We start from the raw sequence: 15,982 nt of genomic DNA, 5'->3' as shown, positions 1-15,982 counted from the left end.
TTGTTTTATCAGTTTAAGTTTATCGTGCTCATTATGAGTCTTTAATCGACACGTGGTTCAATTTTTTGCTTGTAATTTTTTTATCATACCAAAGGCCATTATCAAACTTCGCCCAGGGCCCTCAAATTCCTAGCCACGGCTCTGGGGTGAGACCCATAAGATTTGTCCAAAAGTCCTAAAAGAAGTTTAGGCAAAGATATTAAGTACAAAAGGCCCGAATAAAGGGATTTTGGGTCGGGGCACCAAAGAGATATTTTGGGCCAAAAGAGGGGTCGACCATGCAAGGTCGGGTGCCCTTATAGGGACGGCCAGATCTGCCTAAGGAGGCTTGCATGGGGCGGCCACAACTAGGGGTGGGAATCGGTTCGGTTCGGGTCGGGCCGGTCGGGTTCATGTCATTCATCGGGTCGGGTCGGTTAGTTTTTGAAACTTTTTGTCCATTCGGGTTTTCTGGTTTAATCGGGTGGGTTATTTAAAAACTCCTAGTGTCCAAAACCCGTCCAAGTCCGTTAAACTTTTCGAGTTTCTCGGATATCAAGCGGTCGAGTATCGGGTTTTTACGAAAGTTTCAAAATATCTCGGTCAAAATGACCAAAATATTTCTATTTCGATGTTACCGAAATTTCTGTCGGAACTAAAATTTAATTAAGTTTCTCTTAACAACGTTATGTCAACCGCACTCCACACTTGGACAACTATATGTATATATATATATATTATACACTTCAAATACTTTAAATATATATATATATATATATGTTATACATGCGTACATAAATACATACAAAACAAGCATACATATAATGTGCATATGTATTATCGTGTAAATGGATGACATTATTAAGCGGGTTATGTCGGGTAAAGATTATCCGGCGGACTCGGATGAGATGTCGGGTAGCACTTCAAAACCCGTACCCAACCTGTTGATTTCTTCGGGTCGGTCGAGCCAAACCCACCTTCGTGTTTTGGGTACCCGCCGGCCCTAACAGACTCGGGTACCCGTGATGGAATTCGGGTCCACGGACTTTTTCCCAACCCTAGCCACAACTAAGGGAAACTAGAAAATAGAAACTAGTTTCTATTTTCAAAGGTTTCCTTAATCTTATTCAAAAGGCCTTTTATGGAAACTTGGTTAGGGTTTTATTCTAACCTACGATTCTATATAATATCTTTTAGGACTTGAATAAGGTGTGGAGAATTCTCAAAGAGCTCTCTTATTCTACAACATCATGTAGAGTAAGAAAAGGAAAGTCCCAACTATATATCTAGTTAATGAAGAAGGTGTTCTTCATCTAACAACCATTGGTGTTCTAGATAGCAACAAGGTGGGAGATCAAGGTGATTGCTCGGTGTCCCAAGTAGAGGAGCTACAATTGGAGCTCTTGGTCTTCCCAAAAACAATTGGAAAGGTTCGAGGAAAAATAGCGATTAAGGTAATCATCAAACTAGTTTGCTTAGTTGATCATTATTAGCTTATGCATGAGATCTTGGGGATACTAGTGTTAGACATATTAGATGTCTGAGACTCCGCTACCAACACTAGGAGACACCATAACCCAACAGGTGAAGGGTTAGCAAGAATTGATCTCTCACATGCCTCTCAATCTCAATTTGTCCATTTTCGCCATAGACATTTGACCTATGAAGTTGAAGTGTTAGCAAGAAGAAGAGAGAGAAACGAAGATAGTGGTCTTCTTTGAATCTTATTTTGTTGTAGAGTCGTATTGTTATCTATATTTTTTATTTCTCTCCATCTTTTTTATATAAAGGTCTCATTAGTAGATGATAGATTTGTTAATAGATATGATTAACCAACAAAATGTGAGTAAACTAACAGATCTGATGTCTCTTTCTATTCTCTTTTTCTCCATCTTTAGATTACATATCATGAACCAACAAATCTGTTGAAATTATGAATGAGTTTTTTTGTATTATTAATAGATTTTGTTCATTTCCAGAGGAAATTTGGTCATGTAAAGATTGATTCCTTTTTCAAAAAGACCTAGGATTGTTCATCTACATATTTGTTATCTATTAATTGATTTGTTTATTAATAAATCTGTAACAGTCAAGATATATTTATAGATTTGTATCTCCATTAACTTTAAATTTGAAAAAAAGAACCTAGATCCCTTTTTTACTAAAGTTCAAACCCTAAGATTTCACAGATAATTCGGAGCTCGCTCGACCCGTAACCACTGAAACCCGTTCGGGCTGGTGGGCGGCGGGCACCATAAAATGGCAAAGTGTCCCGCCCGATGAGCCCTACGAGTCAATAGTGGCTTAAGATTTCCATGCCAGAACCGCTCGAGTCCGGAAAAAAAAATCTGCGGGCATCTGAGCCCGATTGATTCCCACCCCTACTAGAGATTCATATTTTTTTTGAGATTTTTTAAAATATATATATATATATATATAAATCGGGCTGACCCGGCCTGGTTTGGGTCTATACCCAGTCCCGGATTGGGCCCTAGTATACCCGGGTTCGCTATGCTCGACTCGGCCTTTTGAAGAAGACTAATTACAACTACTTGATTAAATATTGAAACTACTTAAGTACGACTAAACAACAATGCTTACTAAAGATAACAAGGAGGGTGTCTTGGGTCTCGTGGAAGATCGACCATATAAGAATTTCGAGTTACATTAAGCATTCGTGCACCATCTTTGTCGAGATTCCTAGCATTAATCATCATTAACTTCACACCATATTGATCACTAATATATTGCATTTTCTGGTTCTTGTATTCTTGTTGTATTCGTAGGTTTTCTTGTTGAACCCATAGAGATTCATGTTGTACTTGTGCATTTTCCCGTTGTAATTCCACTATTTCATCCATGAAATTGCTTTATGGTGTGCTTCTTCGTCTCTCACTTCCTAATATCTCTCATTTGCAGCTTTTGAAGAACCACTGAAATTTGTAGAATTTTCTCCAACTCTGGCAGTTGCTTTGGCTTGTTTACGACAAATTGCCTTTTCACCCGTTGCAATGGAACTAGAATCACTTTTGTCGAATGTTGTCTCACCTGACATTTCTGATATACACTTGTTGTGTGTCATCAAAATTTTGTAAACATGTTGGAATCTAAAGTTTTTTCCTTTGTTATTATTTTGTAGCTATTAAGTGCTCTATGAAACTGAAAGAAACAAATTTTAATTTTATATTATGAAGCAAAAAAATATAAACAAAGGAATAAAAAGTTTGAATTATTATCCGATCATAATCGTTTTCCCCGCTTTTCTTAACTTTATTTACTAGTCTCAAAATAGAAATAAAGCTTTGACATTCAAAGTTTATCTCACTGAAACGAGATTTACAACTCTTGTATGTACGCTCTTGGACCGCCTTTCCATTATATTCATCGCATATTTTTTGCCAAAATACTTTGTATCTTTTATTATTTCCTGACACCGCATCATATGTGATTTTCAAACAAGAATGAACAAGTGAAATATCTTCTTCTTTTGTATACGGTACCCACGGAGCATTCTTGGTTGAAGTCGCGTCTTCTTGCGCACAAGAATCATCAATAGTTTCATCATATGTCGAGGGAATGTGTTGTGATGTTTCTTCGGTATCATCATTCCCTAATTTAACCAACGAGAAATTAGGAGACAACAATTCTATAAAATTTTGGTTGGACATTTGTTGAACATATCTGGATTCATTATATGAACAAAGAAATTAGAGAGAATGAGAAACAAGTGGAGAGTGAACGGAAGAGATAGCAAAAATTTGAGAGAGAACTTGAGACTAGAGAATGAGATGAGGTGAAATAATGGGTTCAAGAACCTATTTCTGCCCGTTGGATTTGCTCCAACAACCAAATTTGGCCTCAAACATAACCGTTGGGGTGTCCCCAACGGTTATGTTTGACCCCTTCAGTCGACCCAAATTGTTGGGTCGACTGAAGGGTTCAATGTGCATCCACTTCATTTGTGAGTGTGGTGGCTTAGCTGGGACGACAGGAGAACAACACGATTCGGCCCATTTTCATTTCGTGTTGGTTGTTGTTCCCAAAGCCGTAACTGTAAGCACATACATAAGCGTTGGGCACGGAACAGTGGTGCCCCTTAGTGAGTCGTGTCAGTGAGGAATCATGCCTCCTATTTTTCCGCTATTTTACATATGTAGTTATATTGTACACATAACACGAAACAATATTAAATGTACTTCTCCCAGGTCTTGTCTTAAGCAGCATATGTTGTCTTAGAATGAATTATTGGTGTGTTTGGTTGCAGGATTCCTACCAAAAGTGGGATTTGGTAGGAATCAAGAATTTTTGTGGTCTATTTGGCTACCAAGAAACCTACGATTCTTGAATTCTAAGGATTCCTAAGTCCAAAATTTGTATTGGACCAAAATCTCACTTTACCTCCTAAGATTAAATTAATAAACCTAGATTTCAAACTTAAGATTAACAAGAAAATATTTCCTTCTACAAAATAATAATTATTTTTTTTTTTGAAAAATCAATTTTTTTTTCAAAAACAGTTTTTTCCGAAAATCATTTTTTCCCCTCACATTTCGTTTTTCCCAAAACCCGATATTTCCGATTATTGTTTTTCCCCTAAAAATCGATTCTTCCCCAAATAACTTTTTTTTCTTGAAAACAAATTTTTTTTTTCTCCAAATCTGTTTTTTACCGAAAAATCTTATTTGTTCCTTGAAAAATAATTTTCCTTTCTCGAAAACAGCTTTTTTCGATAATTGAAATTTCCTGAAAACATTTTTGCTTCATGAAGATCGTTTTTCTTAAAAAGAAATTCCAAGAAAAACCTGTTTTCAGAAAAAAAAAAAAAAAAAAAAAAAAAAAAAAAAAAAAAAACTATTTTCATGAAAAAAAGGGGCTCAGAAAATCTCAGTTGTCAAAAAAAAATGATTTTCGAAAATAAAAATAATTTCGGAGAAAAAATGTTTTTCTTCAGGAAAAATGGTTTACGAGGAAAAAACGGCTTTCGGGAAAAACTATTTTGAGAAAGAAATAATTGGAAAAACAAATCTCGAAAAGAAATTATGATGAAAACAGAGGGTTCAAGAACGAAACGTTATTTAAAAAAACAGTTTTTGAAAAACAAGTTATGAGAACAGGGTTTCTTCAATATTTTTTCAAAGAAACATTTAAAAATACTTAAATAATACTAAATCCTAGGATTGTTATTACTTGTCAAACAAACCAAAGAAAATGACTCATTAATTCGCGGATTGGTGATTCCGTCGTCCAAACACATCATATATATTTTTCACATCCCATAAAAATAGAAAGATGTTATACAAAACAGGGCGAGCCCACATAGGGGCCCGTGGGGGCGCAGGCCCCCACGACCCTAATGTGACTCGCCTATGTTATACTTCATGTGCTACTATATTATATATGTATATTTTCGTTATGAATTATCATCCCTTCTTAGCTTAGGTGGTGTAACAGTGGAGTTACATCACAAAGGTCGGGGGATCGAAAACCATGCAAACCACATTTTTTTCCCAGAATTTCTACCAACACATTTTTATCTAGAATGTCTACTACTTAGATTAGTTGAAATTGTTCATTAAAAATATATTATGAAGGGCATGTTCCACTTAAAATTGGTTCTTATTAATTGAGATAACTCAATTTTGACCTACTCAAAGTCATCAACTAAATAAAATGGCATTCAAGAGATGATGAGTATTTTAAACAACCCCTTTAATATTGATTTTTTCGTGATTTGTATTTTGGACTTCAAAATTGTCTTTTTTACATTTTTTTGTCATAGTAAATATGTTAATAGAAAAAAAACTTTATCTTCATCTTTTCTTCCATTACGATCACTTCCTCTTCATCATCTACCATCGTTTCTTCTTAATCTTCACCAATATCTTTTCATCCCCTCCCATTTCAATATCTTTTGGGAATCCAGTTGGGGGAAGATCCTTGAAACATATTAATGAGAAATTTTGAGATTGCTTGTTATGCATCAAAATTACTATAAAATATCTAAATTATAAATAAAATTTTGTTGAATTTGCTTTCTGGTTCTAGCTTAATCGCGTACCATGAAATTCTTTCATTAGCTATAACAAAAAGGTGCCCCCACTCATAAAAATTTCTGGCTTCACCACTGATACAAAAGATAAAGATGATACTAGAACTTCTAGTTCTACTGCCGTGTTTGAGCATTTATCCAATGTCTATGTTGCTTTTGTGGAATATAGATAAGTCGATTGTATAAATTAGAATGTTACTATAGACTTATACACCTTGTAGCAGAATATAAAACAAAAGAATGTCAAAAAGTTAGATAGAAGTAGAAGACAAGAAAATGTAATAGATGAGAAGATAAAAGATTTTGTTTTTTTTGGTGAATTTGAATGAAGGAATGATCTGTGAAATATCGCTGATCTCCGAGGCATGACTTACGTTAAGGCAGTTATTATTGTTAGCAGTATCCATGTATGTTGTGGATTTAGAAAGAGAGAGTTGGTGAGGCGGTGAGATTAGAGTTTCTTGTGGCTATATAAATTGTAACCCTAAGGATATCTTATGCATTCTCCCACGAATCCCTTGTGTAACTTGTTACTCTTATCACAATAGAAATCATTGTGTCGTTGTTCGCGATAGAGTAGGTTTCATAGACGAAACCACATAAATCTCTTTGTGTTCATTACTTGATTGATTGTTTACTTTCTTCATCGTTTTTTTTTTGTTACTTGTTCTTCATTGCGACATGATCTTTGATGGTGGGTGTTGTGCCTCTAGCAATTCTATTACACCCGAGTCTTATGTCTGATTTCCATTCATATTCTAATGAGGTTCACCAGTAGGCTGAGTCTTATGTATGATCTGTAATATATTTTATTTAAATAGTAACCAAATTAGTTTTATATTTTCTCCCTACTTAAATAAACTATATTTGGTCATATACAATCAATATTTTATTGGCTGGATTTTTGTTGTTGCAAAAGTGGAATGAGATAAAAGTTTTACCAAGTATATATTTGGTTACCTGATTAAGTTTAACTGCTTGGTGAGTTGGCAGTACACTATTGGTTGGTGCATCCCCTCTATTCTCCATTTCCCATAATGGGCAGGGATTTGGGAGATTTAGTTTTTCTTTATAAAGGTAGGGGAGTCCCACCTCTCACTATGCAAGCAAACAAAAATTGTGAAACCCATTTTCAATTGCTAACAAAGGGAGAGAGGTGAAGACTACCTTGACTACTATTGTTTTTGTGTCTACTCTGAAGGAAGGGCTATTGGATTTATCTTCTTCTTATTCTATTCTTATTTACCTATTTGCAAGGAGAAAGAGGTATGTGATCCTATGTGATTATTAATGTTATTTTATTCAATCATATGTATGGACTTCTTCTAGTGCAAGATCCTGTTGATTCATGAGAAAATAAAACATAACTATGAATCATGAAATTTCTACATGATCGAGTTTGTGTATTGATGTGGTTCACCAGTGCGTCGCGTTTCATGTGCAATCTCATTTCGTATACTTATGTGGTTTATTGCTTTTATACTCATAGCATATGCACTTTACCAGCAATTTCTACTATGATTTGGATAATATTTTAGGTGACACTCTCTGAGTCTCAGTAATTCTTCTGTTACCTCTAGCAAAATGCTTTCGATTTCAGGGAAGCTTTGCAATTTACAGAAAAGAATATGTTAATTAGCAATACCCACAAAAGCATCTTGAAAATAAAACAACGAAAGCACTTCATAATTCTTCGGAAAACACCCCGAAAATGCAAAAAAAAAAAAAACGCTTTTCCACATATGCAAACAAAATAATTGTTGGAAGAGTCACAACAGCACAGCAGAAAACGCATAAAAATACCACTACAAGTCATGGACGGGAAATATCACTACATATACGATTCACTATTAACATTTAGTGTATATCTATTCGATCTTAAGTTAAGAGTAAATCTTGAAATATTATGAATTAGTTCCTTCAGAAGCCCATTTGAGTTGAGCTTTAACACATGTGTCTCTCCACCCAAAGAATAAAATTTAAATCATTTGGTACAAAACAAAAATTGAAATTCATATTATACCAACATTTCTTTTTTGTCGCAGTCTTAACGCAGATTTGACTCGTCATAATACACAAAATTAACCTAAAATACAACCACAAGTACAGTCTTGGTCAGACCAACAAAGTAAAGATCAACTCGAGTAACAAAGAAAATCATATTCTTTTCTAAAACAGATCGTCTGAATTTTATGAAACTATGTGCTATGGCTCGAATCTCAATCCTAGACCTTTTTTGCTCGTTTTTAAATGGGTTGTTCTTTGTGAGGGTCTTCTTGTTGGAAACTAGTATTATTTGCCATCATTCCAATACCTTCATTCCTGTGTTTTTGCCATCCTCCAGTATTAGCCCTTGTATGTGCCCAATAATACACTATTGATCCAACCATTGATATCAGTGTCAATGCCGCTCCCGCCGCAAATACACCTTTACGTAGACTCCCACACGACAAGTCTCGTGCACCAAACCACCCCCGATATTTGGTGTGATATGCATTCTTGGCCGACCCACCCAACAAACACGCTTCCGCACCCAAAAAACCAATCCTGGTTAACAAAAATCAATTCACAACATCAGCATTGATACTTTGAAATGGAAACTTATGATACGACCTAAAATTAAAAGAAAGATGTTTGTACGAAAATTTAAATCGCTTAGAGAGGTTTCAAAAAGCTACATGTAAAAAGCTAGTGAGCATAATAGCACTCCTTGAAATAAGCAGTTCGTTTTCGATTGTTATTGGGGAAAACATTAAATATTATTTACTTTACTGTTCTGTCATAATTTTCGAACGAAATCAGGAGAATTCTTTACAAAATAATTTATCGATGTTATAAAATTTGTTGACGTAAATAATAAAAAATTATTAATCCGCTGTCAGTGTCAGCACTTCATCACCCAAGGTGGTACTAATGAACACACACTTTTAAATATACACCAAACCATCCTTTGTTCTTTTCACAACTGCAATTCAACCTCAATACCTAATATACAACTACCAAGTTGCAATAAACAATAACAAATTTATTAGCCCAATCCCACTCTCTACCAAAATCCAAATTTGAATTTTAGTACATAATGTTATGAAAACAATAAAATTTGAATCCTGATTTCTACAATGACGAAACACAAGTAATTGTTACCACCCAACAAATTATAATTTGAAGCTCAACAATTTCGATAAAATGTAACACTTCGAGGGGATTTTATTTGTCTAAATTTAATTTGTCTGACTCGTTTAAATATGAATCCGTAACCAACATAGACCCAATGTCAACCAAAATCATTCAACTAGACAAGTCGGACACTTCGGAAAAAATAAAAATTTCAAATCTTCCTTGGACCAACTCAAACATCGAGTCAGATTTCAAATCTATAGAAATAAAAACAAATACTACCTTAGTTCAAACAGTCTTGGACACGAAAAAGGAAGTTCTAAAGGCGCCTTCTATTATTGTTGGTGTCGTTACAAAGCCAAAATCTTGTAGGCATTCATGTAGGAGTGGGCGACAGTAATGTACCTACTAATTTCCACTCAACCAAAACCGAACTTTCCGTTCATTTGGTTTAGTTGAGTTTGGTTCAGCTTGGTTAGATTGTTTCGCCTAACCCCTCCTTTCATGTGTAAGTGGTAGCAATAATATAGGGCGCCTTTGGAACTAACATACCAAGAAATTTGAAGTCCGTCTTAGGGATATGTGCGGAATGAACTCACCAAATTCAAGCGTGAATAAAAAAACCAAACAAATCCGATACACGTAGTGCCCCAACATAACCCGCCTTGCCTAGAAGACCATCCCATATAAGACAAGGGGTAAAATCGTCATTCACAAGTTGGAAAATGACAATTTTACCACTTATCTTATATGGGACGATCATCGGTCGCGTGGGTGTTACAAAAATCATTTTTTAAGAAAGAGAGAGGATTGCAACAAAAGACAGACAGATTAATCCAAAGTTCAAATTTTTCTTACTCTTTCTTACTATATAGATAAGTCTACCAAAATTCAACTTTAATTATTAAAAGTTAACTACTTTTTCTAATCAAAAAAAGAAAAAGCAGCAGCTATTCTCTATTACTAAAATAAAGCAAGTGAATCGTACCGAGTCGACTCAATGAATCACTGAGTAAACTCGGGAACTAGTATCATTGAAAGGGGAAGAAGAAGAAGATATTACCAGGAAACGATGAAGAAGATGACAGCTAAAGTTCTTGAAGTTCCATTCATTAACCCTCTTCCAAAACAGAGACATCTAGTAACGCCGTTAACAAGAGCTTGGCTTATTAATAAAAGACCAAACGCCGTTAATCCGTACGTCGTCGACGCATCGGAATTATAAACGCAGAACGTCCGTTCATCGTATTCATCAGGAACAACTACCCCCTTTCATAACCAAACCAAAAGAGAGATTATTCAAGTTAGAGAGAGAAAGTAGAATTAAAGGATGGGTAAGTAAGTGAGTATTAGGTTTACCGTGCTTCTTCGTCGTTCTGCGCCGACGGCAAAGACAAAAGCGATTAGATGGAGAGATGTGATTATGGCCAAAACAGAGATAGAAATCGCCATGCTTTTTCTTTCTCAGCTTTCTCTCTCATAAACAAGGGTGAGAAATGAGAATGGGGGAGGGAAGATCTGCTTTTGCTTTTTGAATCGGCAGTCTCTCTGTTCTTTTGTGGTTTGAGTTCAGATTAACTTTACTTTCCCAATTTTAAGTTAGTGGCTTTTTAGAGTGGCAATAATGGGTTTAATTTATTTTAATTACATGGTTTAACTTTTGATTAATGATTTTAATTTGAAAGTTAATGGAAGATGCTAAATGATTATTAGTGTGGGTCCTACTAATTGAAAGTCAGTTTTTAGTGACTGCACTAGTAGCTGAGAGCCAGGTTGAGTTGTCTCATTGTCGGTTTCCGCTGACACCGTGCGACTTTTTCATCCTTTTTTGGTTCGCTATAGACGCCCTTCTTTTTTACCCTTGGTCCGTTAATTTATAGGCACACCCTAAGCTTCGTTATATTTTTATTGGCGCCCCTGGGATATAAGCCAAGCGCCCCTTGATTAACTGTTGGTTAGTCTTTATTACCGGTAGTCCGGTACCTCCTCTGAACGAATCCCTAGACTCAATTTCTTTTCTTCACTTTGATTTCTACTCGGCCAGTTTTCTTCTGATTTGGTGTTTATTTGCAATTACTTTGTTTTATTCAGTATTAGACTAAAGAAATTGAAGAATCATACTAGAATTAACTTGTTGTCAACAAAAAAAAAAAAAGTACTGGTGTGTTTGGTTGCAGGATTCCTAAGTATGATTTCTATCAAAAGTAAAATTTAGTAGGAATCATGAATCTTTAGTGTGTTTGGCTACCAAGACTCCTACGACTCTTGAATCATAAGGATTCTTAATTCCAAAATTTGTATTGGACCAAAATCCCACCCTACCTCCTGGGATTTGCTAGGATTTTGGATTAATTTATCCTAATTTCAAACTTAAAAATTAACAAAAAATATTTTCTTCGACAAAATAATTATTTTAAAAATATTATTTTTTCAAAAATATTACTTTTTCAAAAATCATATTTTCCCAAAAAATAGTTTTTTCTCCGAAAATCATTTTTTTTTTCTCGAAAGTCAAATTTTTTTCCCAGAAATCATTTTTCCCAAAAATAATTTTAACCTCCATTTTTCTTTAAAAGTAAGATTACAAGTCCCAATCTATTTATGATTTTTCACCTTTTATTTTGTTGGGTTATTTCTCTAATGGCCCCCTACTTTGTGACCAGCTTCCCGCCTGGCCCCCCAAATTAGCAAAAATATCCATATGGCCCCCTTTTTCTGACACCGTTAACTTTCCGTCACTCTCTCTCCTCCATCATGTTTTCTCTCTCTGCCAAGTCACGCCACATCATCTGTTACGCCACCTCATCACCTTCTCCGGCAGGGGTCGCCGGCCGACCAAATTTCCGGCCGGCGACCTTCAAACTAAAAATAAAAAAATAAATTTTTTTTTCTCTCTTCTTCTCTCTCTCTCTCTAACACTACTCCGGCGAAGGGAGACCTTTGTCGGAGTGGTCTGTTCTTCACTGAACAGACCGAGATCTGTTCTTCACCGAACAGACCTGGTCTATTCTTGAAGAACAAACCTGGTCTATTCTTGAAGAACAGACCGAGATCTGTTCATTGAAGAACAGACCGAGATCTGTTCATTGAAGAACAGACCGAGATCTGTTCATTGAAGAACAGACCGAGATCTGTTCTTCACCAACAGATCTCGGTCTGTTCTTGAAGAACAGACCACTCCGACGAAGGTATCTCTTCGCCGGAGTAGTGTTAGAGAGAGAGAGAGAGAGGAAGAGAGAAAACGAAAAAAAATTTAGTTTGAAGGCCACCAGCCGGCGACCTCAGCCAGAGAAGGTGATGAGGTGGCGTAACAGATGATGTCGCATGACTTGGCAGAGAGAGAAAAAGAGATGGAGGAGAGAGAGTAACGGTGTTATAACGGAAGGGGGCCATATGGGTATTTCTCGTAAAGTGAGGGGCCAGGCGGGAAGCTTGTCACAAAGTAGGGGGCCATTAGGGAAATAACCCTATTTTGTTTGATATAGTGCTTTAAGTGTGTACTTCTAAAACCATCAATTTGTTGATTCTTAGGGTAAAGTTTTGACGGTTAATGGACTAGATTGAGTCCGATCAATTTCTATTGCACTTTTGACTCGTTCCAGTCCGTCCTAACTCAAACTGGACAGTCTGTTACTTTACGAATTTGGCAATCCGAGTTAGTGATTAACTGACAGATTGTTTACGATCAAGTATCCGTCGAACTGGATAGTCTGTTGATTCTCGAGTATCTCAGGCTGTCATGTCTGTTACCCCTCAGACTCTTTACTTATCAGTTTTCGGTTGGTCCAGTCCTAATCAAATAAGAATTTTCTTTTTCAATTTTTGTTCTTATAGTTTCTTTCATTTTCGACCCTAGGTTATATGTAAGTCATGGTTGAAAACCCCTCTACTGTATTTCCAGTCTCAATCAGGACTCAGGTGTCGAGCTGACTCGGATCCACTTTTTTGTTTGATTTTGGGTCAGCTTAAGATTCTAGGTTCCTATGAGACTCATGTCGACCTCCCAACTATCTCTTTGGCTAGAGTTAGGCTTTGGTGGTAGAGCTCCGCCATATACACCCCATAATGCTCCATCGAGGATTTGTTCGTTGGCCATGTAACGTCGACGTGTGTGGCTCAGGTCAATCTGTGGCCTTCTTAATATGTAAATCTATCTCTTTATCGACTTACTTCGGCTAATTGAGCCTCTTCATGCTATTGAATTCACTACTTTTTGGAGCAAATCTACCATTCATAACCATTATGTCTTTCGTAAATGCGATCCTGCTTTACCTATTTTAAGAGAATCAAAATATTAAATCTCTTTTTCAGGAATGAAATAATTGAGGTTCACGATTTCAATCTTCTGGTGGGTTTTCAGCTATCTTTAAGTTTCAAGAACAAGAAATGTGCGAAACTGAGATTTATATCAAACCAGCGCTCATAGTTTCATAAACTTAAAAGAGACGTGCATCTCTGATCTATCATCTATATAGGTGGGTTATCGTGCTACTGGAAAGTTCTTTTGATATATCTTTCAGATGGTAATCTCATTATAGGTCTAGATATGCACTATTCATATTTTCTTTTTAGTTTTCCCTTTGATCAAATTGTAAATTTGGGCATTGCTTCTTAACGTAAATCATGTTGAAATTATTTAAAAACAGGTTGAAAAAGGATACTTTAGTGCATACTGTAAAAATAGTCCTACATTAATAAAGGTGATCCAATAACAAAGAATATAATAGGGTTCCCATATTGTGACCAACTCACCGCTTTAGCTTCCAATTGTGTCCGGCACTTCGTTTTGGGCCCAAAGGGCCAAATTTTTTACCAAATTATCCTCGAGGGGCAAAATGGAATTATTTGTGAAAAAGTGATAAAGACACAAAAACCACATCACCTATTTCTTTCTCCTCCACTTCACCTTATCTCTCCTCCACTTCACCTTATCTCTCCTCCATCACACCACCTCCTCTCCACCTCACCTTCCTTCTCCGGAAATTGGTCGTCTGCCAGAAATGAAAAGTTCTGGCCGACCACCTTTAACCCAAAAAAAGAATTATCTTCTCTCTTCTTCTTCATTTCTTTCTCTCTCCTTTCTCTCATTTCTTTCTCTAAAACCTCCGGCGAAGGGGTTTCCTTCGTCGGAGGTTTGCTTCAAAAAACCTTCGAGGTCTGTTGAAGATCTGCTTCAACAAACCTTCGAGGTCTGTTGAAGATCTGCTTCAATCGAGGTTTGTTGAAGATCAGACCTCCGGCGAAGGAACCCTTCGCCGGAGGTTTTAGAGAGAGAAACGAGAGAGAAGCAGAGAGCAAAAGGAAGACAAAGAAGAAGAAGAGAGAGAAAGGTGATGAAAGATTGGAGATGAAGATAAAAATAAAAAAATGGAGGTCGCCGGAAAAAATTGCCAGTCGGCGACCTTTCTCCGGCAATTTTTTCCGGCCATATCCTTTGTGGACAGAGGTGATGTGGTAACTGTTAGATGAGGTGGACAAAGAAAAAGAAAAAAATAAATTACAGAAATGTCATGGGGGTAGAATTGGGAGGTTGGACAAAATTTGAGGCCAAATAGGAAAATTTTGGGGCCAAAACGAACTGCCGGACACTTATGGGGGCCAAAACCGTGAGTCGATCACAATTTGCGGGCCAAAACGGAATTAACCCAATATAATATCTAGGTCATCTCGACTCATTACCAATTGGTGTTGAGTTTGACGACAACAAATTTAAACATGATATCAGAGTTTGAGAGATTTTATAGGCAAAGCCCAAATTTTTTATAGAAATCATGCTAAAGAAAATCCTAATTTAGTTAAAGGCAATGTGGGGTTTAAGAAGAAATGCCTCAACAAAGGTTTGACCGAACAACGTCTTTTCTTTCTCTCTCTTCTTCCTTCCTTCATCTTTTTATTCTCTATCTTTCTTCATGGACTCCTCCTTCTTCCTCTTATTCTTATTCTTCTCCTCTTTTCTTCTTCTCTTTCTTCATTTTTTTCAAATTCCTTTTGCTTTACCTTTAGTAATTCTTCTTTTTCGGCAGCAAGCTTTAGATAGTCCATGGAGAGATCATCATCCTCCGAATCTGAATCAGAAAATGCAGTCTGTTTAATACTTTTCCTCTGCTTTTTGATAGATTCGGATGTGGATTGTGTTTTGATCAGATGCATAACCTGTTTCTTCTGTTTGCTCTGTTCTTTATCATCTCCATTCCCAGCATTAACCGAATCGTTTTTGTTCTCTGCAATGGTTTGATGCCCTTCAGGATATGGATTGTGTTTTGATCAGCTGCATAATTTTTTTCTATTGTTTGCTCTGTAACTTTATCATCTCCATTCCCAGCTTTAACCGAATCGTCTTTGTTATCTACAATGGTATGATGCCCATCTTCAGGCTGATTAGTTTGCTTCTCAGTAGATTTAGGAGATGCAGATGACGAATACCAAAAATATCATGAAGTAGTGGCACTGGGGGTGAACTCATGCAATTGACTTTCTCCAGTTACCTAGGAGAGAATCTGCTGAATGAAAATCATTAATACTTAAAACAAAACAAAACCAGTTTTGTCTGAATTTTTACTTCAGTGTAGCGACTATGAGAGATTCAAACAACGAATAAGTAATGTACAAATCCACATAATCAACCATCACCATAACAGGATTATGACGTAACTCAGATCTGGGGAAGAAGAAGAAGAAAGAAAACTGAGAAGAAGGAAAAGAAGAAGAAAGAAAACAGAGATGAAGAAGGAAGGAAGAAGATGAAGAAGGAATTTTTTTAATTAAAGTCGTTGCCCGGAGATGGTCGGCCGACGAATTTTTGTCGCGTGGGTGAAATAAACCCTCAAAGGTAGCATT

General features: G+C 36.3%; 1 protein-coding gene across 1 annotated transcript; it reads right to left on the bottom strand.

Moving 5' to 3' along the window:
• Nucleotides 1-8,015: 8,015 nt before the first annotated feature.
• On the bottom strand, nucleotides 8,016-10,793 carry LOC147548155 (aerobic coproporphyrinogen-III oxidase (DUF1218)). Its single transcript, XM_086670692.1, has 3 exons — nucleotides 10,505-10,793; nucleotides 10,209-10,414; nucleotides 8,016-8,575 (listed from the first exon to the last, which is right to left on the bottom strand). The coding sequence occupies exons 1-3, from the start codon at nucleotides 10,595-10,597 to the stop codon at nucleotides 8,275-8,277; spliced, it is 600 nt and encodes a 199-aa protein (XP_086526818.1). The 5' UTR covers nucleotides 10,598-10,793; the 3' UTR covers nucleotides 8,016-8,274.
• Nucleotides 10,794-15,982: the final 5,189 nt, after the last annotated feature.

The sequence above is a fragment of the Eschscholzia californica genome, unplaced genomic scaffold (genome assembly GCF_041429995.1).
Source record: "Eschscholzia californica isolate CP2 unplaced genomic scaffold, dmEscCali1.0.p SCAF_3, whole genome shotgun sequence".
Classification (NCBI taxonomy): domain Eukaryota; kingdom Viridiplantae; phylum Streptophyta; class Magnoliopsida; order Ranunculales; family Papaveraceae; genus Eschscholzia; species Eschscholzia californica.
This window is presented reverse-complemented; position numbering and strand designations above follow the sequence as displayed.

What these genes read in the sequence shown, in the direction of transcription:
- LOC147548155 (XM_086670692.1), bottom strand. Translation starts at nt 10,597, where the DNA reads ATGGCGATTTCTATCTCTGTTTTGGCCATAATCACATCTCTCCATCTA. An exon ending in CAGAACGACGAAGAAGCACG is followed by an intron (nt 10,415 to 10,504) that starts GTAAACCTAATA and finishes TGGTTATGAAAG; the next exon opens with GGGGTAGTTGTTCCTGATGA. An exon ending in ATCTTCTTCATCGTTTCCTG is followed by an intron (nt 8,576 to 10,208) that starts GTAATATCTTCT and finishes TTTGTTAACCAG; the next exon opens with GATTGGTTTTTTGGGTGCGG.